The 26,246-nt window shown below is 41.1% G+C and overlaps 1 protein-coding gene across 14 annotated transcripts in view; it reads left to right on the forward strand.

Annotated features, from left to right (window-relative positions):
* The window catches only part of SK (small conductance calcium-activated potassium channel), a gene marked incomplete at its 5' end in the record, with an annotated part of 64,903 nt that overhangs the window by 7,462 nt on the left and 31,195 nt on the right, over positions 1 to 26,246 (forward strand). For 7 of the 14 annotated variants that reach the window (NM_206631.4, NM_001272324.2, NM_001272323.2 and 4 more), the window contains one exon: positions 4,132 to 5,307. In NM_206631.4, coding sequence (NP_996354.2) covers positions 4,132 to 5,307 — 1,176 coding nt within the window. Of the gene's footprint in view, positions 1 to 4,131; positions 5,308 to 8,249; positions 8,352 to 10,574; positions 11,025 to 17,527; positions 18,217 to 26,246 lie in introns of those variants that run through there. The other 7 variants (NM_167032.2, NM_001297957.1, NM_080339.3 and 4 more) reach the window with 3 other exon arrangements.

Raw genomic sequence — 26,246 nt, forward strand, 5'->3', positions numbered from 1 at the left:
GGTAAGCGTTGAGATTTCCGGTTTTGTAATCGTAATACCAGGGTTTCCGTGCAATTAGAGGGTGACCCCTCAACTTTGGCCAGCCCGTGGCATCCTTTCTATTATTATTATTTTTTTTTGTTACCCATATTTTTCACTCGTTTTCGTTCCTCGAAAAAAAAAAAAATAAAGGAAAACAGAAATGTGAACACAGAGCTTTTGACGAATGCAACGAGGTCGGCGATGTTGTTGAGGTGAGCTGTTTTTCGTTTTTTTGTTTTTTTTTTTTCTTTTTGGTTTTCGGGAAGGGGGGCTTGTGGGGAGCTCAGGGGGCATAATGTTTTGTGTGGGACTCCTGGCACAGGATAAAACAGGGCCAAGTTAACGATTTTCCTGCTTCTTTTTTTTTATTATTTTTTTTTTTATTTTGTGTGCCCTGCAAATGAAATTTATGTAGAGGGTCCTGGCTCCTGTGCCGGCATTAAAAAGCCAAAGGACTCAGGCACTCGGCCACTCGGCACTCTGCCTCTGATTTTGAGTTGTGCAATAAATTTTTATCTGTACATGCGAACGTCTACTCGTCCTGGTTACCAGTCCACCATACCACCGTCATTCAGTAGCTGGACGTGAATGCGAATCCTGCGGATTGAAGGGTTTCCAAACGAGCCCAACCCAGTCCAGCCCGTTGGCCATTAAACAACGCTGTCAGGTCTCAATGGCCACAGCCTGAAACCAGAAAACCTGAAGCGGCCAATATACAATAGAATTCTGCTGGCCGTGTCGCCTCAACTTATATTTGTATTGGCCTCGTTTCAGTGCTGTCGCGTCTTTGGCTATCGTGGAAAGGGAATGAGATACAAAACGGGGGTACGAAATGTATCTTAATTATCTTGCCAATGATATATATATATGCGATACTGGAAATGCCAATCTCTCGCAGACGTAACCCGCTATCGATGCGAATTGATAAAGCCAACAATTGGCACTTAATTACTGCGTAACCAGCATTTTCACTTCGCTGAAAGGCGAACAATTGATGATTGAATAAAAGCCGAAGCGACAGCACTAACTACTCGATGGTAGTTCGAAGTCCTGGGCTCCTATGCTCCTCGGTCCTTGGTCCTTTCGGCTTTATTGTTATTGGCCAAGCTGCGTTGCTGGCCATGTTTTAACGCTGAGTGCCGCATGACATCTGGGTCACCTGGGGCTACCCGAGACCGGGACACACTGGAGCACGGTGCTCCATGGACTCGTTCAATGTATGTACGTAGCCGAGGTGCTTCCTCTGACCATCGACGAGGACATTCACACGTGGCCATCGCCTTGTGTGTGCGTGTGTGTGTGTGTCCTTTTGACATCGGTGCCATTGGATTTACGGGGTGTACGACACGTACAGTGCGTCTCCCGGCTGTAAGGCGATTGATGGCTTAATGCCCCGTGTTGTGGTGTTGTAATAAGGTTACTCCCACCTTGGATTACTGTGATTTGTTATGCTAAGCAATCGTATTTGATTGGCTATTGAACAAGGTAAAAGTAAATTATCAATTTAAGTAGCCAAGCTTATGCTGGCCATTGAATATTCCGTGATGAAGGCATGTTATTGATTAAATAAATGCCACAAATGGTAGTTAGTATTAGCTACTTATGTACTTGCTACAATTGTAACTTTAACAACTGCTGCAAGTTGAAATGAAATCATGATACATAATTAACTTATAAACGAAAAATGAAAATTTCTTGTTAGCTTCTTGAATTGGTGTTCGTAATGTTTGCACCTAATCTGCCAAAATCAGTGTTCAATTTACAAATATTTATGAGGCGATTATCGCCGGGCAATCCAAATGAATTACACAGCTGTGCCGCACTGTACGTGCCAGTGTGTGGGATAAAGCAATCATTTTAATGGTGCGATTAAAATTTCATCAGTTCTACTCATCGAACGAAATCGAATTAAAGCGCCGCGCATCGAAAGACGAGATGTTTATCAATTATTCCAGATTCATCTATGAATGAGTTTTTCGGCTGACTCAGTCTGGTTGGGTTTTCCCACATCTTTCTCCATTCGCTTTTTTTTTTCTTTTTTTTCTCTTTTTTTTTTTGTCAGAGTGACTAGCTGACTGACAAATCAATCAATAGCCAGCGTACGATGTTATTTATAGAATATCCCATCAAGGGAAACCCATAAACAATTGAATTCATTTGCGGCCCCAAATTGCCATTGCATTTTCCGTCAAGCGAATGAAATTTTTAACCCAATTTGAGGCAAGAAAACACCCACCACCCCCCACCCGCCAAACCCCTCCTCCTTCGCATCGCCGCTCTTATTTTTAGACAGTGGCGTTTGAGAGCGTTGTAAAATGTACTTCCTATTGCAATAAAAATTATGACTTAGTATATGAATACTAGTATTTTTAATAGATCATTGTTACCAGCTCGGATCTTTTGTGCCACTGTAGCCCCCCCCCCCATCACCCCTCTCCCCTCACCACCCCCCTTCGAACTCCATTGCACGCCACTGTCTGCCGCAGTATCTGTATCTATGGCATTCCGCCTGGCACGGACTCCTCGGATATGGTCTATGGTCTATGGGCTACTGGGCCCCCAACTATTATTAGCGGCACGCTCGACATGCAAACGTATAATGGATTCGAATATATATGGTGTGTGTGGTGTGTGTGTGTGTGTGTGTGTGTGTGTGTGGTGTGTGTGTGTGTGTGTGTGTGTGTGGTGTGTGCATGCACATGTCGGCCATACAATGTCGGCAATATAGAATATATACGAATGTACATACATATATGGCCAGGCCAGTAGTCATCCAGCTGAATTCATTGCTCTGCAGGTGTTCACATTTTCACATTCTTCGTCCAGCTGCCCCAAAAGGTCCTTTTGTCCTATTCCAGCGTTGGCCCGAAAAGAGCACTGTGAGAAAATGCGTGCAATTGCTAATGACTTTCAAATCATTACCAGTACATATGCTCCTTTAACGAACACTTATTATGGGCACATTGAATATTTTAATTAATTATATTGATTATTATTGATTGATTATTAAATTATTTGTAATTAGTTACTTTGAATTTTTGTTTTTTTTTAAGTACACCGCCGCAAGCAGCACTTGCATAATTTACAATGCTGGTTCGTTCGTATTTATAGTTGAATTATTGATATTCATTTGTTACGTTTTTTGAGATTTGTTTCGAACATTTCGTTTTGTTTTTTTTTCGAACGTTTTTGCCTTGGGCCTTCCTTTTTGCTTTTTCCGCATATGTGAGTGACTAGCGGTCAACGAGCTTTCCCGCATTTCCCACATTTCCCGCTTTTTTTCTGGCACAAGTGTGTGCGCTGGCTTTGAAGCTTTTGTGGCTTATCAGTTCTTTGTCAACGAGGTACAACTTCTGCCAAATAGTTTTCCCGGAAAGCTCGGCCACAGCTTTCGAACCCGTCTTTCATTTCATTTTCCATTTTTCATTTTCCATTTTTCATTTTCCATTTTTCATTTTCCTTATGGGTCCTTAAGCCGCTCCTTTGTCTTTGTCGTGCATTCAATGCACGTGCCCCGGATTCTTGCAATTTGCTTTCTGACTTTCTGACTTTCTGCTTTTCTACCTTGGCTTTAACTTTGTTGAAGATAAGTTGATTGTTTAATATCCATGGAATGGTTTTTCCTTCGCTTAATGCTACTTACTTAAAAACGCTGCATCGGCGGATGCAGGAATAGGAGCATTTGGCCAAAATGCGGATTTCTTAGCGGCTTTTCTTCTATCTTGGTCAAATTAAGTCGCTCAGCCAAAAAAGAAAACTCTGTTCAAAGCTATAAGCCCGAATAATAACATTTGAAAGCTTTTAAAATTTTAAGTTTTATAATTTTAACGATTTATTAAATTTAAAAATAAATATAATCACATTTTTGAATGCAAATCGCTTGAGAATTGAATAACGAGTAGGCCAAAAAATATATATAAATAAAAATATAACACGCTGATTAAAATCGGTCGCCGCTTTAGGAGATGGCGCACTCCATCTCGCAGTTGCAGTTGCAAGATAGTAATCATTTATCACAACATTACAACAACATTACATTACGCTTTCAATTTGTATGTTATCATTTCGCTAATGAATGAATATTATTCGACTATTATTCTCATCCCACAGATGTCAATTCAGAAGCTTAACGACACCACAAACTCGGGCTACGTGAGTTCCGAGGAGACGGACTCGCTGCTGGTGAGCAGCTCGAATCCGTCGAAGGGCGGCGGTCGGACGGCTCTGCTCCGCCAGGTGAAGAGTAACTCGACAAATGGGCCAACGACGGGGGCGTCCACATCGTCCTCGGGATCGGTATCGGGCGGCGGTGGTGGATCCGGTTCCGGTGGCGGATCAGCATCGGGCTCAGCAGCTGGGGCTTCCAAGCCAACGCTAATGCGTCAGGATCGAACATCCACCTACCTGACAAGTCCGCAGCAGTCGCAGCACGCGAGAATGGGTTCCGAGGAGAGCATGCGAGGTGGAGCCAGCGGAGCTGCCGGACACGACGAGGATGTGGAACAGGGCCTGGTCCGTAGCAGCATAGTGCCTGATATCGAAGTACACGAAGAGGACCAAGAGCAACACAGCCAGCAGTTAAATGCAACGACGATGGCAACGATGACCAATAACCAACAGCAACAGCAACCGACCATATCAATTATGAATTTAAGCCTCAAGCCAGGCGATAGCCATAGCCATAGCTCCAGTCCGGGTAGTCATCCCAATTTGGGCACCTCATCATATCAGAATCTGGCATCGAGCATACCGCCCAGCGTACCGAGTCGCTGCAGGGCGTGCCGCAATTGCAGTCGACGTGCTTCCACCACGCCCACCACGCTGATCGATCGCTCCGCCTCCCGCGACAGTGTGAAAAGTGCCTTCCAGCAGGGCAATCTTAGCGGCTCCATGGCCATTTGCATATCGAACTCGGCCCTGCCGCAGCAGCAGCAGTTGCAGCAACAGTATCACCTGCAACAGCAACAGCAGCAGCACTATCAGTTGCAGCAACACCATCTGCATCAGCAGCAACTGCAGCAGTCGCAGCAGCAGGTGCCGCCGGTGCTAATCACATCATCGCCAACGAATGGATCACGGATAATACGGCAAAGTTCACAGCCGGAATCGAGCAGCACGGCCATTTGTTGTGGTCCCCATTCCGCTTGCGTTGGCCACGCCCACTCGCACTCGCACACGGTACCGAATGTTTCGCTGAAGCAGCTGCGCGAGAGTTCCGGCGATGGAATCGCGGGCATTGCAGCCGACTCTCTGCGGATCAACGGTGGCATGCGGCCCTTCAAGCAGGTGAGCATATGAATCGCATAGCCAAACAAAAAGCCTATGCAAAATGAAAGCCGTCGCTCCCTTTCTTTCTTTTTTACAAAGCGACCCACACTCGAAAAAAAAAATCAGAAAATTATTTCAAATAATATTACAAGCATTTAAGTAGTTAATAGAAGAAATTGCATTGGTTCAAAGTGACCAGACTAGGTGTTGTAAGCACTGTCGAAGCTGGTCACATTGAAGCATCCGTTTTTGTTTTTTTTTCGAGTGCCCACGCAATCCCCCATGTACATAATTCATGTACATAAGCCATCTGCAATCGCCCAACCCATAAATGTCAAAGTGGACGCCACCCAAAAGTACCCTTAGCGCTCTCTATGTATTATATATATACTATCTGAACTCAGCATATCCCTTCTCGATACATAAGTATATACCCATAAATTGGATGTTTTATGGCCACCATCGCACTTGATGTTCTATGTTCATATCAACGATTTCCAGATCCTGCGTTGTACTAAATGTATAGTTGGGTTGAAGGCTGGTAGAGTTTTATGGGTTTCAAGTTTAATAAGAAAACGTAACAATTAAAAATATGTTTCGAAACCTTAAGTGACCAGCCTTTCGAAATGCTGTGCTAATAGAGTGACCGAAATGAATGAAAAAGCAAATGCAAAATCAAAGCTTTAGAAGATTATGTTTAATGGTCTCAGCAGTTGCTGCTATAATTTATTGTATTTTTAAGCGTAATACTCATTTATTAATTCACTTATAGAAACTATTAAGAGTTCGCTACATTGCCTAGATGTTAAACTTATCACCGCCAATAAGTCATCTTCATAAACACAAGTTGTTTTTATGTTCAGTTTGGTTTTCTAATAATCATAAAACGCTGGCAATTTGTGATTTGCTTACTTTGTTGCTGTTGTTCCTTCGGTTTGTTTTCGTTGAATTTATTTCTTTTCTTGTTTTTGGCCATTTAACGTTTTTCGCGCGCTAAAATCCAATTAGTGAAAATCAATATTGCTCATACGCGGCGTTGGCTCAACAATTATTTTGTTCATTTGCCCGCTTGGCCACCTTCAATCGCATTTCGTTGCCCCCACATACAGACATACAGACATACATACATACATATATATATATATATATTTATATATAGATGTATATTTATTTTTTTCTCCCTCGCTTTCGCATTACTTTCGGTGGGCATAATTAAAAATTTTGTTTACACGCCATTCGATCGAAGGGGAATGGGGAATAGAAAATGGTAAATGGAAAATGAAAATGAAAATAGGGGTCCTAGTAGGTGGGCCTAAGAGCATTTAGCATTTTACCATTTAATGGATAAAATCCGACAAACGCAATTAAGACAGTTCTTTCCTGCAGTCGGCAAATAGATTATTTATGTGGCAATTGAATTGTTAAGTGCTATGGAATATACCATTTCTAGTCGCTCTATCTATATCTTTCATCTCACTGCTATAATTAATATCAATTTACGCCGAACGTGTCTGAACTTTAGCCCTCCATAAATATCTCGAAAAAAAAATATGAAAGAAAAAACTGGAAATATATATATATATATATATATATATATATTAATAGATGGGGGAAAAATGATATAGCTTCTTCCTTCATGCTGGCAGTGACCTTACCATGATTGATGAATTTTTTCACTCTTTGACATTTGCCGTCGCGTTTTTCCTATTTTCTTCAGCGAGGAACCCGGTTAGCGCCCCCATACTCTATTTAATTTTCCTTTCTCTTGTTTTTTTTTTTACTTTTTTTTTTTTCATTCAGTCCTTATAGATAATTGCGTTGGGTTCGCTGGCAGACACTTTCGGCAATAGTCAGGGGGATAAGAAGGCGGTAAAACATAAATGGAAGCTTCGGGGCAGCAAAGCTTTTTGTTTTTCAAAAAAAAAAAAAAAAAAAAAAACTAACGGTAAAGATAGCGAAAGTAATGGTAAATCCCCCACATTTAACGGCTGCCCATGCAAATGGGCCAAAAGCTTTCAAGCCACATTTAACACATATAAAAAAGACAGCTAACAATTTGTACAATATATGCAATTCCCCTGCGGTCATCTCTTTACATTTAACCCCCTCGCTTTCGAGAGCTTTTCGCTTAGCTTAGCTTTTCCCGCATAAGGGTTAAGTTGCAAGGCGAAAGCTTCAATGTATTTCAAGTTTTCAATTGTCTTCGTTTTTCCGCTTTTCCATTTGCGTTAAACCCCACCATTGTTGTTTGTATTGTTTCGAAAGCTCTCTATTTAATTATGCAACATGCAATGAACTTTTCATCCATTCCGCACTCTATTCCATACGTAGAAAATCCCCCAGGATCACATGCGTGTCGAGAAGGACCGTTATTAGTTGTCCCGGCATTATGGCCAACATATATGATTATTCTCTTACATTAAATACCCTTTGGTGCATCAATCAAAGTATCGTACTGTGTAATAGACTTTTCGCCATTTCACCAAATCATTACAGCTCATGCATATTCATTATTCATTTACTCGCCTATATGTATGGTATCTTTATAGTCGAACTTTCCCTATTAAGTAACACTATCTATGTAGTTTCGACTGTATTCTAAAATTTATATACCCTTTACTAACTTTATGGACAGTGCGTTGCGAAAGTAAAAGTAGGCTACAACTTTATTATTATATCAATGCGTTTGTTGAATTAGCGGAAACGGAATAAATCAATCGATCAAGCCTGCCAGTTTCGTAACGCACTGTACGCGTAGGACTCTCGATCGATCTATGTCTACTATTTTCTAGGTATTTTCAAACGCTTAAAACCAATCAGAACCCGATCCTATATATCCTACATATATAGTAAACCAACTGGATGTCCCCAAACGAATGTAGCTTAGCTTAGTTAACTAACTTAGGATAACTTAACAATCTGTACTAATCGCTGTCGCATCAATCTCGCAATCTCTCCAGGGCGTTCTTCTAATGCCTCGCACCTTGTCCGAAAGCCGAAAGTTGCGCCTTCGAAGGGCCTTCACCGAGGCCACTAACGAAACACTCCAATGCTCCAAAATGGTATTTAACAAAAAAAAAAAAAAAACAAAAAAATCTTAAAATAAAAAAAAAAACTTCAAACTACAAAACAAAACCCATTTGCCGAAACTAACAATTTTGTTTTTTGTGTACATAAATATTTAGAATGAACCAACGTAGTTCCAAAGTTCCAAAAACAAAACCAATTTAAAACCAAAAGTTCATTTTCAATGGCACCGCTCTGACCTTGCCGCCTTCCCAGCGGTCAAGTAGCTTGTTATCGATAACATAATGCATTATGCTGCAAAATGCCAAATGACTTTCCCCCCGCCCCCCCCTTTTTGTGCAATCGTTATGCGTTTGGCATTTGTTTCTTCCTAGTTTGCACTGCGTCAATGTCCATACTCAATTCCCCCCCCCCCTAGAATTCTAGAATGTCAAATGAAATGAAAAAAAAAACAACAGCAATACAAAACAAAACTCAAAAATACCCGTTTCAAAACCGTTTTGAGCATTTTGGCCGCTTGTAGCGCAAGTTTACATTATTTCCGCATCCCATACGCTCGCATCCACGTCCAAATCCGCTTCAGCATCCCGTTCAACTTTGCATCCGTTCTTGAATGTAGATCCGTAGTTAATATATCAGCCATAATTAGTGTTATATATATATTTAAAAAGTAAACATATATATCGATAATTTATCGAAGCAGGTAAGCTGTAGTTGAAAATGTTTCGCTTCCATTTGCACCGGTTGTAGTTATTTGTGATAAATGCACCGATTAATTGCTGATTTACTGATAATTTGAACCATATGATATAAGATTTATGATGATATAAGTATGCGATGTAATATCTAGGGTATTTGTATAGTCTAGCATTTGGTCTTTCTTGGGCGGCAGCAATTAAGTGCCGAGCGGAAGCATTTAATATTTCCCGCAGTAAAAGCTGCAACATTTTCATTTCCATGACGTCGACGCGATCAGGTGTTCACCCCCCCCCCCCCCCCGCCCCTCCTGCCACTTTTCCACGATTTTCCACCAGCGTGTATCTCAATCTTTGCTCTCTAAAACGATCGCTCTCATCTGGGCCATCCACCTGCTGCTTTTTGTCCACTTGGCTTCCACCATCCACAGTTCACACATGCTGGTCGAAAAAGTGTGTGCCTTATAAACGGTATTATCGATGATAAATGGGATTTTTATTTACGAAACAAACATTAGAACGCTAAATACGATAGATTTCGGTTTGAAACATGTGTCATGCAGTTTTGGGGAGTCGTATATATATCACTATTAATGGGCATATCGAAGTCTATACTCAAGTTGGCGCACTTTAATGCTCTTTTCTGTTCCGATATATTGGCGGAACAAGAAGGCCGGAGCGCACCAGATTGTAATATAAATAAAACTTAATGGTGGCCAGGCCATTTGTGCGGCGTCTGCGATAGGGATCGCTCTCGATTTTGGGAACTTGGGAGCCAGATCTCTGTTCATTTTCCAGATCGCTTGCGGATCGCATCAGATCGCATCGTATCGTATCGGATCGGTCAATATTATAATGGACGTGAACGGCTTGTGGAAATGCTGAATTGTGTCTGCTTCCCAATTCTGTTTACATTCTGGACAATTACGCAGTCGAAAGTCGAAATACGGCTGGCCAGAAATAATTTCAATTCCAATCAAAATCAAATCAAAACCTCTCGGATTTTCATCTGCGGCGGTTCGTGCACTTGTTTCAGTAAAGATAATCCTTCCTTCTTTTTTTTTTTGCCGTGTATATGTGTGGTGGTTGGCTTGACAATGCGATTTTGTGGCTGGAAAATTGTGATAAATTATGTATTCCACGAAGAAAATGTATAAATCATTGTTTAAACAGTGCGGTTTTAACCTGTAACCGGCAAGATCTGAGAATTGCTAATTAAAATAAACATTGCGCTTGTTTTCTTGAAAATCTTTTAATTATAATTAAAGCAACATGTTTGCGTGCGCCTGTAAATTTCTTGAAAACAAAAACATTTGCTTTCAATTAACCAAACAGAAACAGTGAGTTTTTCGAAAACGAACCTAAGTGAGCGAACCTCAATATCCGGTTCTATAAATCAATTTCATGGATACTTTTAAATAAAACGATGTGGGCAAAGTCAAGCAGTTCAAGTAATAAGTAAAACTGCTTGCCCAAATAGGCAAACAAATTTGGATTCCTTAAAAGGAATCCGCCTTTCTTTGGAGTCCCAAAACCACTTTTTGGATCTTGGTGGAGCAGAGCATGTCGCCGGCCTTCTGCATGGATAACGATTGCAATCAGAGTGCTTTGTACCAGAAATGCCATGCCACGCCTCCGCCGCCGCCCATGCCGCCCATGCCGGTCATACCGCCCTTGCCGCCCATGCCGGTCATACCGCCCATACCGCCCTTGCCGCCCATGGTCGTGTCAACGTCATCAACTCCATCGGCCACCCCCTCCATGACGCCATCGCCCACCCCATCGCGGTCGCCGTCGCTGACGGTGATGATGACGTCGCCACAGGCGCTACAATCGTTACAGCCGCAAGTGCCGCAAACACAAATGTCGCAACCGGTGAACACGGCCGCCGCGCTGATGACGCGAACGGGCAGCGTTGGTGGCGCCACGAGTGCCGCCCGCAGGAACTCCCTTTGGCTGGAAACGCTGCGCAGCACACGCAAGCTGTCCTACGCCAATGAGCGACCCATTCTGGTAAGACTACACTGGACAGAAAAAGGGGGCGGGTTATCGAAAAAACCATTCAACAAAATAGTATGCCAATTTAATAGATGTCAGACTTAGCTAAAATCTAAAGATTCTCAAAAGTGATTTGAAACCATCTAAAAATTGTGCTAAAAAATATTTTCAACCGGAACACGTGTCGTATACGTTTTATTTTTGATTGAAACAAAATTACGCATACGCCACGATGACAATTTTTTTTTTAAATTTCACACTTGTAGTGGCAAATTTAGATTCGGTTTAGTTTGGGAAGATAACTAAAATTAAAAGGCTTAAAGTTATTCTAGAAAGCATTTTCAACCGGAACACGTGTCGTATACGTTTTATTTGCTTACAATAAAATTACGCATACGACATGATGTCCGAAAACTTTTGCATTCAACTAAGATGCTTAACTAGCTTTTCGCTCAGTGTGCTCACGAAACTATGACGTATCTAGCTTATCTGCTGGCCATTTGTATGCCCATTTCCATTCGCCAATTCGTCGGCGGGTTCCACGTGTCCGTTGTGCCTCAGAATCCAAACTACGATATATAAAAATAAATAAATCGCTCGCGTTCCGCTTTTCCGTCTCTTTCCCGCCACTAGCCCGCTCTCTTTCTCTCTCTCTCCACTGTCGCTGAACGCTTCGAAGTTATTTTCAACCAAAGCATCTACAGAAGCAAACAAAAACAAATCGCACAAATCGCAGACACACGATGGAACTCTTGGGGAAAAGGTTTGGGCCACGAAACTTTTGTACCCTGCAAAAAGTGTCGAAACTTTTGCCGAATTTTCAAAGCACTGCACAAATGTCGGTGGTTTTTGCTCAAGGAAATACAACCGCTGGGAATTGAATATATAGAGAATCTTTTGTTCTCAAGATTGCAGCTAACTAAAAAAAACCAATGGCAACGTTTTTTTTGTAGCAATTTAGAACTTTACAAAGTCGCTCAATCTCAAGCAGAAGTTTGTAAATTATGCAGTACAAATTATGGCCAATTTAAAGTGCAATATCACCATTTCTTTATATGATCATTAAAAGTTGAAATTGTTAAATACGAGAAAATAAATACATAAATCGATTTAAGTGCTGGTACTTGGGCGGAAATGAAGACTACAATATTTTATAATGACTTTCAAACAGTTTGCATTTTTCCGCACAATATTCTAAATATAGAATTCCTATTTAGATGCCGTAGAGAATGACCAAATTGAAAACACCCTTATGGCACAGATAATGGCAGGATATTATTAATATTATTATTATTATTTTTTTTTTTTGTTGCGTGGCGCGCCACGAAAACGGCACAACAACAAAGGCGGCCTGCGAGGCGGGGAATGGGGATCCATCTATTCGGATGGCTATTCCATCATCAGCATCATCAGCATTCGAAAGACAAGAAAAACGCCCATAAAGACATTAAGTTTGCTCAAGTGTTCGGATCGTATCGCCCGATTCATGCGTCTGTATCTATAGCTTTGATATATTGTTTACAAGGCAGACGATTTGGATTTGGATTTGGATTTGAATTCGAATTGGAATTGGATAACGATCGCTACAATAATGATGTTGATTTCAGGGTCACAGTTTTCGGGTTACAGATAGTCCATAAAACGGGCAACTGTTTTATATTCTAGATTACATATCGCGCATATATATATGTACATATAGTACTGCTTTGATATACGACCTAGCCGATTGAGCAGGCAATTCCGGCGCAGTTTAAACAATGCCAATCGCTACGTAATTAATGGCATATGAGCAATGAAAGAACGCCATCCTCGGGGAAAAAAAACCCGGTCATCAGATCGTGGACATGAATTATGGATACGTACCATATACGTACACTATATATTCACTTTAGCCTATGTAAATGGGCGGAACGACACATGCGTGCATATTTAGATGATGATAAATATTATATATATATATATATATATCTGCACTCCCAATGGGTATTACGGTGTGTCATCTAAAATATTTAAGGCATTTGCTTTGCGACTTTTGACTTGACGTCCATATGTCTGCATTTCGAGGACTTTCAATCGACCAAGAGTCAACTTTGTGTGTTGCTTTTACTTTGTTGGCTGGCAAGACGGTCCTCCATTACCCATTACCCACTCACTATCCACTGCCCATTACCCATTACCCATTCTCTGTGCTCCACTCGACTGTGAAAATGTTGGCCCAGGTGGCCTCAATAGTCCAATAACTTATTGCCTCGGCATTATGCGGCGAAAAATAGTCGGGGAACTTTTTAAAATTTCATGATAATAGTCTTCGACCGCGACTGCAGTTTATATCTATCTATATATATATATACATATATTATATCCGTTTAGATGGATGTTCACGGCTATATATCTTAGCGAGTGCATACACGCTGTTTGCCCAAGTGTCCATCAATAAAATATGACAAGAGGCACTTGCAGCGAACTGTCCCCGAACCGTAAACCGTAAACTGTGCAACGTAAACTGAAAGCCGGACGATTGGATGGGTCTAAAATCGTCGCCGTCGTCTAAAGGTCGCGCCATAGTCCGAGTCCACTTGTACAGCTGTTCTGAGTCATTTGCCAAGGTGCACGGCATACGGTGTATAGCACATGTACGTGCTTCACCAGATGTCCGGCCTTTGAAGGAGTGCACCTGGGCAGCTGGTGCAGTGCCTCTGGCCATGCTGATCGATGAATCATTGTAACTGCGGATCGTGAACGGTTGACAAAAGGCAATGCAATCGATAGCACTCTAGCGATACCATAGATAATTTCGATAAATTCGATGATTTCGATAATTTTGATCAATCAATAATATCGATAATACCGATAGAACTATTTATTTATTACTTGCGGATAGTTTTTCTATCTTTGCATGCATTTCAAAATCGTATTTCAAAATGTTGAAGCTCATAAGTGTTGGTATTTAATAAAATATTTAAAATCGTGCGTAAGCCGCTTTTCATTGATCTGTGTATTCAGATTCCAGCATTTCCTTGCAAGTCAGCATGAACTGAGCGACAGCTGAAGATGGATCCAATCCTGGCCATCTCACCGATGACCCAATACCCCCAGGTTGCCGTATTGAAAATAAGAAAGTCGCCGAGGGGTAGGTGCCGGTATGGCAAATGGCTGACAAATGCATAAAGTTTTCATTTCAATGAATTATTCAAAATCCGACATGACAACATTTTGACTATCTGTCGTTTGCGTTGACATTTCCATTTGATATCTGGGTCGACGATTGTGCAAGCCGGCGGGGTATGTTGCCAGTCAAGCGGCGGGGTACTGAGGCATTAGGTGCGATGTCCTATGTGCACGTTAATGTCATCCTCAAGTGATGGACACTCGAGACAATTGCCGTTGGAGCTGCACAAAATGCATTAATTTATTTAAATGAGTGGTGCTTTAATAAGGCTTTTGTAGTGCCATATGGATGAAGTGGCTTGGGGTCGCCTAAGAATCCCACGTAAGGGATTCCGGCTTCTGGTTGTTGATTGTTTTGTCCTGGCAAGCAAAGCAGCTTAAGTGCACTGTCAAAAAAAAGGGAGAGCTTTAATTTCCAACTAGAGATTTTATTTAAAGAATATTGTAATGAAAGTTTAATTTAACATAACAAATTAAAATTCAAATCCCCATTGAAAAGGGCTCGCTTCTAATTAAAAGGCAAAAGCAGATGAATTCGAATAAGGTGCGAATGTTATTCGTTTTGAATTTCTCCAAGGCTCGAGTGTTTCCTTATAATTCCGCATGCGGAATTAAAGGCTTAAAGATTTGCTGGAATAATGAAGAAGCGGGTTGGATTTCGGGGCGGACTTCAAGGATTGCCATGATGTGGGGGGGGTAGTGCGTTGCTATGCCATCAACTTCGGTTGCTAGGCCAATTCATTTGTCAGTTCATCAGCGCCGAAGAATGCATTCGCGTATCTGTGAGAGCATTATTCAAGTGTATGCGTGCACTAGTGCTGGCATATCTGTGTGATGTATGTGTGAGCTGGGTCGAAGGCGAGGGTCTACAGTCAAGCCCCTGTATAGCAAAACTTTTCTTGAAGGTTTTGAAAGAAAGTTTAGTACTCACTACTCAGTGTTGGAAAATTATGGTTTAGTTTATGAATATGAGAAAATCGAATAGTATGTTTAATATGTTTTGTTTTTTTTTTTTTATGAATATCAGAAAACCGAATAGTACGTTTAATTTGTTTTTTTTTTTTTTTATGAATATCAGAAAACCGAATAGTACGTTTAATATGTTTTGTTTTTTTTTTATGAATATCAGGAAACCGAATAGAACTTATGTGCAAATGCTTTTCACCTATTAATGCTGCCCGTGTAACTCGAGATTCATCTTAGCTAGACTACAATGTATATTCTTTGCATGCACAAAATATAGCTGAACAATGTGACTATAGTCGAATACGACTGGGGCAGCAGCGGCAATTGCCGATGACAATGAAATCGCGTAGCTGGAACTTTGAATTGAGCATCCATTTGGGATTGCCTGGATGTGGGGGAGTACCGGGTTCCTTTTGGCAGGGTGAAGTGTGCCGGGGGGAGGGGGGGAGGGTTACAGAGGCGCCGGAGACCATCACCTTACGCAAATCGGAGTTTTCCAATGCGCAGGACCAAGCGAAGGCCACGGACAAAGCCGCTCTCTCTCTCTCTCTTTCTCACTCTCAATCTCTCACTCTGGCGCCCGCAAAGGGGCTTTATGGGGCTCACTGTCCCCTCGTAAAAGAGATTTAGTCACTTGCTGTATAAAAGGAGTGGTTCCCTCACTGGAATTGGTTTAAAAATATGATTTTGATTTTGTTCAAACAAGAGTATTTTCTTGTTATTTATAAACTTTCGAATTTCATTCTCATATTAAAATTCAATATATCAGTTAAATTGACTTCCTGAAGACGCGTTTCTTTTGAGAGCCCTTCTGCGATCACCGCCTAGTTAAAAAATAAAATAATAATTCCCTGATTTTATTTTAAGAACTGTCAAATGAGATCCCAGAAACTCCATCTTCTCTCTACGACACTGTCTCTTTTCACTGCTCCCCCCCCCTTTTTTTAAGATTTCTAAAATGTTATTTTGAATGCCCCGAAAAGGAGTATCATTCGGTGTGTGTATGCGTGTGTCTGTGTACAACCGCAAAAGGATTAACTTGTAAAGTTCAATTTTGATTTTCGTATCGCGTGCCATTTGACCATTATGCTATATTGTTACCAAAAAAATAAAAAAATAAAATTCAAAGTCATAAGCAAAGCTCAAAGTTCAAAGTAGAAGAAGAAGACGCAGCGGCAGCTTCTTCTTTTTGATTCTATTTCTCTTCCTCTGCCGTAGTCGGCGTCGCTGCCGCTCCTTTAAGTGCCGAAGAGTGTGTGTGTAGGTGTGTTACTCCCACTGCTTTGTGCGTGTACTCGTGGGTGCGTGCAAGTGAGATGGCCATAGCACACCCCTAGAGAGAGAGATAGAGAGAGAAATAAAGTTGAGTGGATTGGAAATCAGTCAAAAGGAGACGGAGAGAAAGAGAGAGGGAGAGAGAGAGAGTGAAAATGGCAGATGGAAGAGAGAGAAAGGCGAGGCGGCGCCGACTCTCTCTCCAACTTTCTCTCTCTCGCACCTCAGATTTTCGGTGCTCCTTTCGCGTGCCGCCAAATTAAACACACTTGACAATGCCAATTCATTATAGCCAAAAACGAAATTGCAATTGCAATTGGCAACAAAAAAAAAATAAAGCACTGGCAGCGCTGCGAACGAGAGCAGCGACTGCGGCAGCGACAGCTGATAAAGACAGTTTGACAGGCAAATCTGGGTCTAACGAAGAAGAAAACGTGCAGCACCCGCACACCAAAAAAATACACTCCTACACACCCACACCCCTTTGCACGCTGCTCACTTCTTACAGATACAGGTGAGCCTCCGAAACTGAAACTTGTGTTGCAAATGGACACCTCCAAAAAGTATGCTAAATACTTATGTTATGTTACGTTTTTCTTCTGGGCTAATTGCGATAAGTCAGGCACAAAATCATTTTCATTCAAACAGTTATCAATTGCCAAGATTCATATAGTTTTATTTTGCATTTTTTAGAAATGAGAAAAGGTCACCCCTTGCCACATTTTCTTTGGATTAACTGAAATTTTAAGTGAAATTTTAATCGAGATCATTAAACTTCCTGCCGTTCTGGTTTCCGAAGTCCAAGAGACAAGTTGCAATCTTTTGTCTTGTTCTGGGCTTCACTGTACTTCTGCGGCTGTTTATCAACCGTGGCTTGCTAACGGGATCTAGTAGCGAAGAGATCGGGTGTTCGGGTACTCTCTTCGTTCTTCCTTCAACGCTCTTCGCTCTCCTTTTTCAACGTAACGGGAAAATTGTGGTCGAGTTAATTTGAACTAGCTCTCCGCTCTGCCGGCTTCGCTGCCCGCGGCGACAGCGACGTCCTCGCCGCTTTGAAGATTCCGTTTCGTTTCAGCGCCGTTTCATTTTCAGTTCTCGGTCGGTTTCTGTTTCAGTCTGTATTGTGTTTACACCCATGGCTGACGTAGCGAGCGCAGAGGAGCTAAACCTTCGAAGGCGACAAAATAATAATAAAATCAAATAATAATAAAGAAATACCAATATATATATATCTTATATATATATTAAAGTAAATACGAATAATATGCACAAGTACATGCATGACAGATGAAACGAAGAACAATAACTACAGCAACGGCCATAACAACAAAGGCATGAACAGCAGCAACAATAATTTTAATAACGATAATAGCCACAATAGCAACTACAACAATTACGGTTACAACAGCAGCAGCTATCGTTACAGTTACCTTACAATTACAATTACGTTCACGAGTCCCGTTTTTTTTCCAGTGCGTGCGTGTATGTGAAATTGTTAATATTAACAACAACAAAAACAACATCGGCCGCGGCAAACAAACAAAATAGAGACGAAATAGCGTCAGTTTTCTTTTAACCGGATTCCGGTACTCACACACACACACACTCACACATACACAGTTACACATACACACAATCACACTAGTACACACCCACACCCATACCAATACCAGCAACGAGCAAACATTTAAAAATGAAAGACGAAACAATGCGATAACGGGATAACTAACAAACAAACCAAAGTTGAAGAAGAGGAAGACGAGCAACCGAACAAGAAGAAAACAACAAGCGAATTAAGGTGAATAACATACAATACAATATTTTGTGGGAAATATTACGGGTATCGCAAAACCAGAACAGAACAAATACCAAAAAAAAAAACAGCAAAAGCAAAACAAATAAAATAGCTATTGCAAAAGTAACGGGAGTATGGTAGCATCGCTTCAGGGCAAGAGAAAGTAAAAGGAAATAATAAAAAAAAGGAAACAGCCAAAGAAAGCGTACACATAAAAGACCCATAAAGCACAAGAAAACATCTAAAAAAGAAAAGAGCAAAGAGCTGGGAATACCCTGAACAAAGGCAAATGTAATATATCACAATATTTTCCATCCATAGATAAATATCTCGCCATACTCTCCATAAAGATGTTGGCCAAGAAATTGTCAAGAGAAAAGACAGAAGGGAAGTTTATTGTCTATTGAGTGGTTTCAGAAGACAAGTGTATGATTTTTCCCAACAAGACGTCTTAAATATATGGCATTTATCCAGTTTTCTTATATGTATCTTCTTTTTTGTAAATCAATATCATGTAATATGCACATTCTTTCTTTACGACTTGATCAAATTGATCAAATATTACATTGATATTAAATATCAATAAACCAGTTAAAACTTTTCATTGGCAACTCGACGAAAGTCATTTAAATTCAATCGTTTTTTTGCACAAAAATTTAAAAATCTCGTAGGATTCACTGAATTTTTCCCATCAGCACCAGAATAAAAGCATAAAGGTTTAAAAATGTCAATCGGCAGTATTGAATATATCTTGACACCAGCAAAAACCATTCAAAAAACGTATAGGGAGCTCTTATCGTTGCGCTGATGGAAAACGTAGCATATTTCTTGGCGCCCGCTACTCGGCGTTGCAAAAAGAAAAAAAAAACACACACACACGAAAATAATCAGGAAAAGAGGGAAAACTTTGAAACGAAGAGTAGGCGATATTTATGATTTTTCCGCATATGTGTGTGGACAAGCAACGATATATAAATATATACATAAATTGCAATATGCGAGTAAGGGGCGCTAAAGAAAGAAGCTCAAAGAGTGATTCAAACTTTTTTGGTTCAACCATAAACTTTTTTGCGCCTTGAATATTTTATGAAAGGCAGATGGAGTACACAAGTTGGAGTAAAGTCCATCATTAAGCGACCAATATATATATGTATATATATTGGACTGTATAAAAACAACGCCAAAGAATATCTTGTGTAAATTTCAAAGTAAAAGTAAGAGGGATAATATTAATATAATTACTGTCTCTGGTTGGGAAAGTCAGCCAGTCGCTGTCATATCTCTTCAGCATTCCGGCTAAGAGTTACGACACATTTTCGGCCATACTTTCTGCAGCTTTCGTTCTCATTCTGTCGCTATTTCGGCCCTTTCTTCTTCCCTTTTTTGTTTTTTTTTTTTTTTTGTATTTTTCGTCCTCTCGGCACACTTCAAGTTGAGTTATCCTAGTCATAGTCCTTGGAGACTGGCTCAAGTCAACCCATTTAACTGGCAGCACCTGGCCATGTCTTAACTGATTGTCCACCGTCTAGATGCTTTATTTTGTCCCAGTTTTTCTCTGCGATTTCTCGTGGCATTTTCTCTGCTTGTTTTTCTTTTTTTGTCTCATTTTCATCTTGTTTTTCTCCTGGTTCTTATGACATTTTCTGTTGCTGTTTTCGATGGTGTAGAAATTCCAAGCCGGTTGCATTTAGTTTCAGTTCCGGCTTGTTGATTGACATTTCCTCTGCTCCTGCTCTCACTCCCTTTTTGTGACTTTGTCACATGCCAGCGCTGCGTGTTTCTGGTGCGATTGTGGGTGTATGTGTGTGCGTGTGTGTTAGACTTATCCTTTGGCCGGCTGACAGTTTTGGCCAAAAACAAGGAGAGCAAGCAAAAAGAATCCCAATTTTTTCGTCTGCCAATGTCCCTGGCAGTGGCAATCTTATGCAACTCGCTACGTTTGATAAACCGCAAGTGGCACTGTGTGTGGGTGGCTCGGCGGTTGTTATGTAAGGCCGTGGATGTAATAACAATGGCCAAGATAAGAGCATCGAAGCGGCCAAGCAAACGCAATGAGCAGCGAAACGTGAAAAACTCCAAATAATCTACAATAAAACAAGACGAGAAAGACAGAAGACAAGACAAAAAAAAAACAACAACAACAAAATGAAAAAAAAAGACGGAAAACGGAAAATAAGAAAAAAATAAATGGCAACGGGGCGGATGAATGTCGGTTATTGCGTATACGTCATGTTGCCAACGTTCGCCGCTGTTATTGTTGTTATTATTAGGCGGGCGTGGCCAAGTGGGCGGCTGGCTCTCGAAAGATAACGCATACGCCGCATGGGTCCACGTTTGCCGCCTTTAAAAGATGCAAATCCCAATGAGGCCCACTGGCTGCAAACAATTCTGAATTATTAAGTTACTCAATCAGACTTGGCCCTAAGACCTTAAACTCACTTGAAATGGGATTTGGTCGAGGGTTTAGGTACGTCTCTGCTGTTGCTGGGATTATATAGGCCTCGGACGCGCGGTGCCTTACAATTGAAGGTGGAATATACGAAAATCGCAACAAAACAAAAATGAAAATAAAAAATAAAAAATAAAAAAGGAAAAATTCAATTAACAAATTCGCCTTCCGAACGTTCGCGTTATGGGTACACGCATAAACAAATCCGCAGCGCGAAAATTTCCGGGCTGAGGAAAATTTCTTTAAGGGATTAAATTTCCATGCCTCAGCGCACACAAACGCACATACACAGAGGAATATAATCGTGATTTTGTATCTTAGGGTTTAAAACATGTTTACAATTTTACGGAATTAAAAAAGTATTCATATTTTTAGTTCAACCGATTCGTCACAAATTTAGATTTAAAGAACATATTAAAGTAGAAATATGTTTTTTCGTAGTGTGTTCTATGCATACATACAAATTCTTTGAAATATAAGGTTAAAATAAACGGGTTTGACTCGTGTTTTTCGGGTCTTTTGACGCAGGAATTTGGTAAAATCCCTTCCTGGCGCGCAGCTATGGCATAAAAGGACATTTGGGCTCCACTCTCTTTTTTTCTAAGCTATTTGGACCATGCCATTGTTGTTTCCTGCAGTGTATGCTGTATGCTAAATGTGTATATGAAAACGTTGAGAGACACGTGCCCGAGATGGATGCCAGTTCTGTTTTCCCTGACTGCTTCTCCCCAAATGCCAGTTAAATGTTTCCCTTTCTTTTTGTGAAAATCCCAACCTTATTACACACTTACCTGCTCCCACGTGTGTGAGCTGAAAGTTTTGTTATTGTTTTCGCACTGGGCAACGGAAGCCGCACGTGGCCATGACCGCCATATTGGCTGGTCGTGAAAATAAAAAAAACTAAGAAAAATAAATAAAAAGCATGCACACTGAAGTAAAATCAACAGTAAATTGAACTTCAATTCCAATCCAATCGAATCGAATCGAATCGAATGAAATCGCATCGCATCGAATCGTATCGAATCAAATCGAACTAACTCGCATGTATGGTGGGTCAGTTTGTCATTATGGCGGAAGGAAATCATTGTAAATGAAACTAAATTGCCCGTCCCTCCGCTGCCCCAAACTCCTCCTAACCATTTGGCTCGTTAGGCCACCTGCTATTTGCATTTGACCATTTCCCTCTGGATAATTGAGCAAGCATGCGAGCCTAACTGGGTCTAACCTTCAGCTAGCCCTAGTCTAGCTGTTCTAGTTGGCCCAACTCCGGCACCCATAAACCCCTACCCCTTTCGGACATTGGCGGTGCCATCAAATGCGAAATACAATACCTTTCGCCCTTCCGCGGCTCATCCAAGAGTGAAAGCATTCGAGTCAAGGCCACGCGAATGGCTCTGTCTATTTGGTATCGTTTGTTTATTAATTATTTGGTTAGGCATTCGCCCGCCCCCATTTGGCATGCACTGAGCGAATAAATAAGCGTTTGCTTGAATGCTTTTTGAATCATTTAATCACATTCAACTACCTAAGATATTATTAAGCGACACTGGAGATATGGGGTCAAACGATAGCTGTATAGTTTAGGTATTAGTCCTTAAAGAGTCTAGTTGATCGCTTAGTCATTTGTGTGGCCCATTTGTTTACCCTTAGCTTGTTGCCGACTTTCTCTGTTTGTTTGCCTAACATTTTTAATTTGTTCCTTTGGCAGTCGTTTCATAATGTGTGTCACAAGTCGAAAGTAAACAATTTTCAATTCCTCAACAATTTGCATTATTATTCCGTGGCTTTCCCAACAACCCCATCACGCTGCTACTTGAGTCACCTAACGATTCTTGCGTTTGTCTTTTCGAATTTCAATGGACTGTGTGCGGTGTGAGTGTGTGTGTGTGTGTGTGTGTGTGTGTGTTCGGTGACAATAGGGTTAGATATATTGATTTTCGATCATAAGAACCTGCAACATGCAAAGACCAACTAACACCTTGTCCATTACACTTACATGTATGTATGTATTGTACATGATGTACTTAGCGGCCTGGTGACACGCCCCGCCCATTGACATTAGTCACATTCGAGGCGCCGTGTAGGGTTTTCGCTCGAAGACGTCTCCCTGTCATTGTCGAGTTATCATTATTATATTAACTGAATGCGCCGCTTTGGCACGCTCCAGCCTCAGTGCTCACCCCTTCACCGCCCCCCCCCATCGGCCACGCCCCCTGATTGGGGCTTCTTGTAGATGCGAGTCGGCTATCAATCTTCGCTAGCAGATCTAAAGGAACGGCGGCGAATGGAACCGATTTGATTAGTGATGAAAGGGCAACTTACAAACTAACCGCATTCACTCCCAAAAAAAAAAAAAAAATATGAGGCAGAAGAAAAGAAATGTTACAGAAATGGGGGAAACCCCCCCATTCCATCAACTGACCAAATTGTGCACTCAGGGTGAACTAATTGAGTAATTCAAAGTTTTTAGGTCCCAAATACACAACACACATACAATTGCACTGAGAGAAACGTGTCGTTCTTGCTCTACTTTAGGTGATTACTTATATTCAGCATATTAAATAATCCCTGCAATTATTTCTCTGCTAAACATAAAAAGTTCCTATTAATTAAAATAACTGGGAAGGATTGCTGTATAACTCATTTCATATGCTTTCTTTTTTTTTTTTTTAATCGAATCAGAAACTCGCTTTCCTTGTGCTGTAAAAATTTCTGAGGGTGCGCTGCAGGGCAGGGCAAAAATATTACTTATCCGCCTAATTAAGCTCCAACAAAGCGAACACTTCATTATATATTTCCTGCACTCCGGCTGGCACAGATTGGAGATGGATGTGGAGTGGTTAGGGTTGGTGCGGGGAACGGGGCAGAGAGGGGCGGGTAAATTTCCTGGCGAGGAAAAGAAAACGTAACCTTAATGTAATGTGAATTACGCTAAATTTATTAGGCAACAATGAGTTAGCAGAGTGGGGGGGAAAGCGAAAACGGAAACCCAGGCAAACCGAAAAGCGAGGGGAAAACTCTCACGAGCCCACACACACACACACACACGCAGACTCACATACACACACACACATGAGGCTGAGCCTAATCGTCATCGTTAACTCCGACTTCAGGACCTCTTCACCCTGGATTTTCCAACCAGTCGTTACCAATTTCGTCGCTTGTTTCGTATTTTCTCTCCTAGTTTCGTTTCCTTTTTGCGTGCTGGCCGCGTTTTGTATAGGAAACTCGATAATTTCCACCAATTTCCTTTCGCTGCACATGCGTGTGTGTGTGTGTGTGTGTGTGTTAGCCCTGTTAGCTGGCAAAGTATGCGTGTCCATGCGAAGCTCATAAACTCTGTGTCGGCAATGAGTATGTTAATTTGGTTAGAGGTGAGAACGCAGGTGAGAAATAATTTCGGGGCGTGGCAACGGCTAAATGCCAATGGCAACAACCCATCTCTTTTGTGTGCGTGATCGGCCAGAGGACAAAAACAACAACAACAAAAGCGAAGGGGGGTGAAAAACAAAAAAAAACTAGAAGACAGATAAAATTGGGGCCAACATGGGGTTGGGCACCAATCGAAATTACTTAACCAAGTACTTCAAACAACAAACAAAAGTTTGCCGCAAAAGACGCAAAATTACCCAACAAAATTACACTCTTGCCAAAAACTTTGCAACCCGTTAATTCCACTGTTTGTAAACTTAGTTGACAAAGACTTAAATGCCAATTTATCAGGAATTTACGTTTATGTAGTTAGTTGGTTTAAAGTGTGTGAAGCACGCACACAAAAGTGTCACTTAAATGTTGGCTATGGAAATGGCTTAATGGAGATTTTCTAAATATTTATTAAATGTATTATGAAACAAAAAAAAATCAACAAGAAATGTTCAAAATAGGTTGTCATGTTGTCCATTTCGGCTGCACTAACCTCATGTTCATTTGGCCCTCGGCTAATTTTATTTAGTGGCCACAATATTTGATTGTATAGATTTTAAAATTTGATTATGTTTTGTTTAGGCACACATGAATTTTGGGCAATTCCAATAGATTTAATTGAATTCCACGAGTGGCGAATAATATGTTTTTCGGTATTGTTGAAATGCCATCAACGTTTTATAAGTTATCCTATTCATAACATTCCGCATTTGAAATTCCGTGTAAATTGAATTTTCCTGCTATTTTATTCTTCGATGGCTTTTCATTTCACTCCACTTCACTAAATGCGTTTCTCGTCGTTTAATTTATGCCCAATGGTCGCGCAACTGTGAGGCACTCAAAAGAGCTTATTTTCTCGCTCCAGAACTTGCAACATTTTCAAGTTAAATGACTTCCTTTGGGGCATTTATTTAATCTGCTCCTTACCGTTTTATTTTTTTTTTCTTGGGGTTTTCCTCCTCCCGTTTCGCTTTTCAACTTAATTAAGAAATCCAATTAACATCATTGACATTAGATGTCCTAGAATATGCGCAATTTGTTTTGTCTTTATACACATATATATATATAAATATATATGTATATATTGTTTCTTTTTTATTTCGTTGCTGTTCTCACGAGCAAAATACACACACTGACATACAAATGTTCACGCATCTGCCGAAAAATAGATTTTCCCTCCTTTTCCGTTGCCCTTTTTGCATATGTATGTGTGGACGGGGCCAAAGCAGGACCTCGCTGGCCACCCCCCAAATATCCACACCCTTTGCTGACAAGTAGGCGTTGATGTTGATGTTGACGTTGGTCTCGTGTGTGCCCCTTCCACCCAGAAAGCGGTCTACCGCCCATCGCCACCCCCCTCGTTGCGTGTGTCCCGAAATTGTGCGTGTGTGCGGCTTTTTTTTTTTTTTTGGAGGTTTGGCTGGTGGTTGGGAGTTAAGAGTTGGGGTTTTGGGCACCGAGAAAGTGGGTGGCCGGCCAGCACGCAACAAACAAACGATAACAAACAATTGTGGCAACGACAATCGGATACTCAGTGTCTACATGGCATTCCCCCCCTTCTTTTTTGGCATTCTCCATTTGGGTCTCCCTGATTTTGGTTGCGAATGTTTCGGATAAATGCTGATTGTGAAGGCGAGGGCTGGGAAACGTGTTTTGAGTCGTGTTTACTGGCAAGAATTAGGAAATGTCCTTGAAGAGGCTCAAGGAATTTCCAGTGCCTCTCAACTTTGGCACACACTGGGCCTACACTTTCAATAATCTGTTGTTCATGTTAGGTCAATGCAACGAATATATTTACATTTATAAAAACTACTAACTACTACCCCAATAAGTATGCTTTACTTTAGTCCATACAAGACCTTATTATAAACAAGCCATCCTAATGAAAAGCAAAGATATTATCACGAACTAGGAGATCTTTATATGTACAGCTCGTAACCTTTGACAGGCATTCAATCGAATAAGAACACCGAGATTTGCACACCGATTTGTCGTTTCACTCAATAACGATAGCACTTCCGGGGTTAAAGGGCAACCCATCCACGCCCACGAATCTGTCAAATTATCCACATGATCGCCCACTGTACTTCGCTGTAGACCAGTCCTCAGGAAATCCCAGTCAAGTCGGACAACTTTGACTCATCTCCCTTCAGCTGGCTTA

Source organism: Drosophila melanogaster, chromosome X, assembly GCF_000001215.4.
Source record: "Drosophila melanogaster chromosome X".
NCBI lineage: Eukaryota > Metazoa > Arthropoda > Insecta > Diptera > Drosophilidae > Drosophila > Drosophila melanogaster.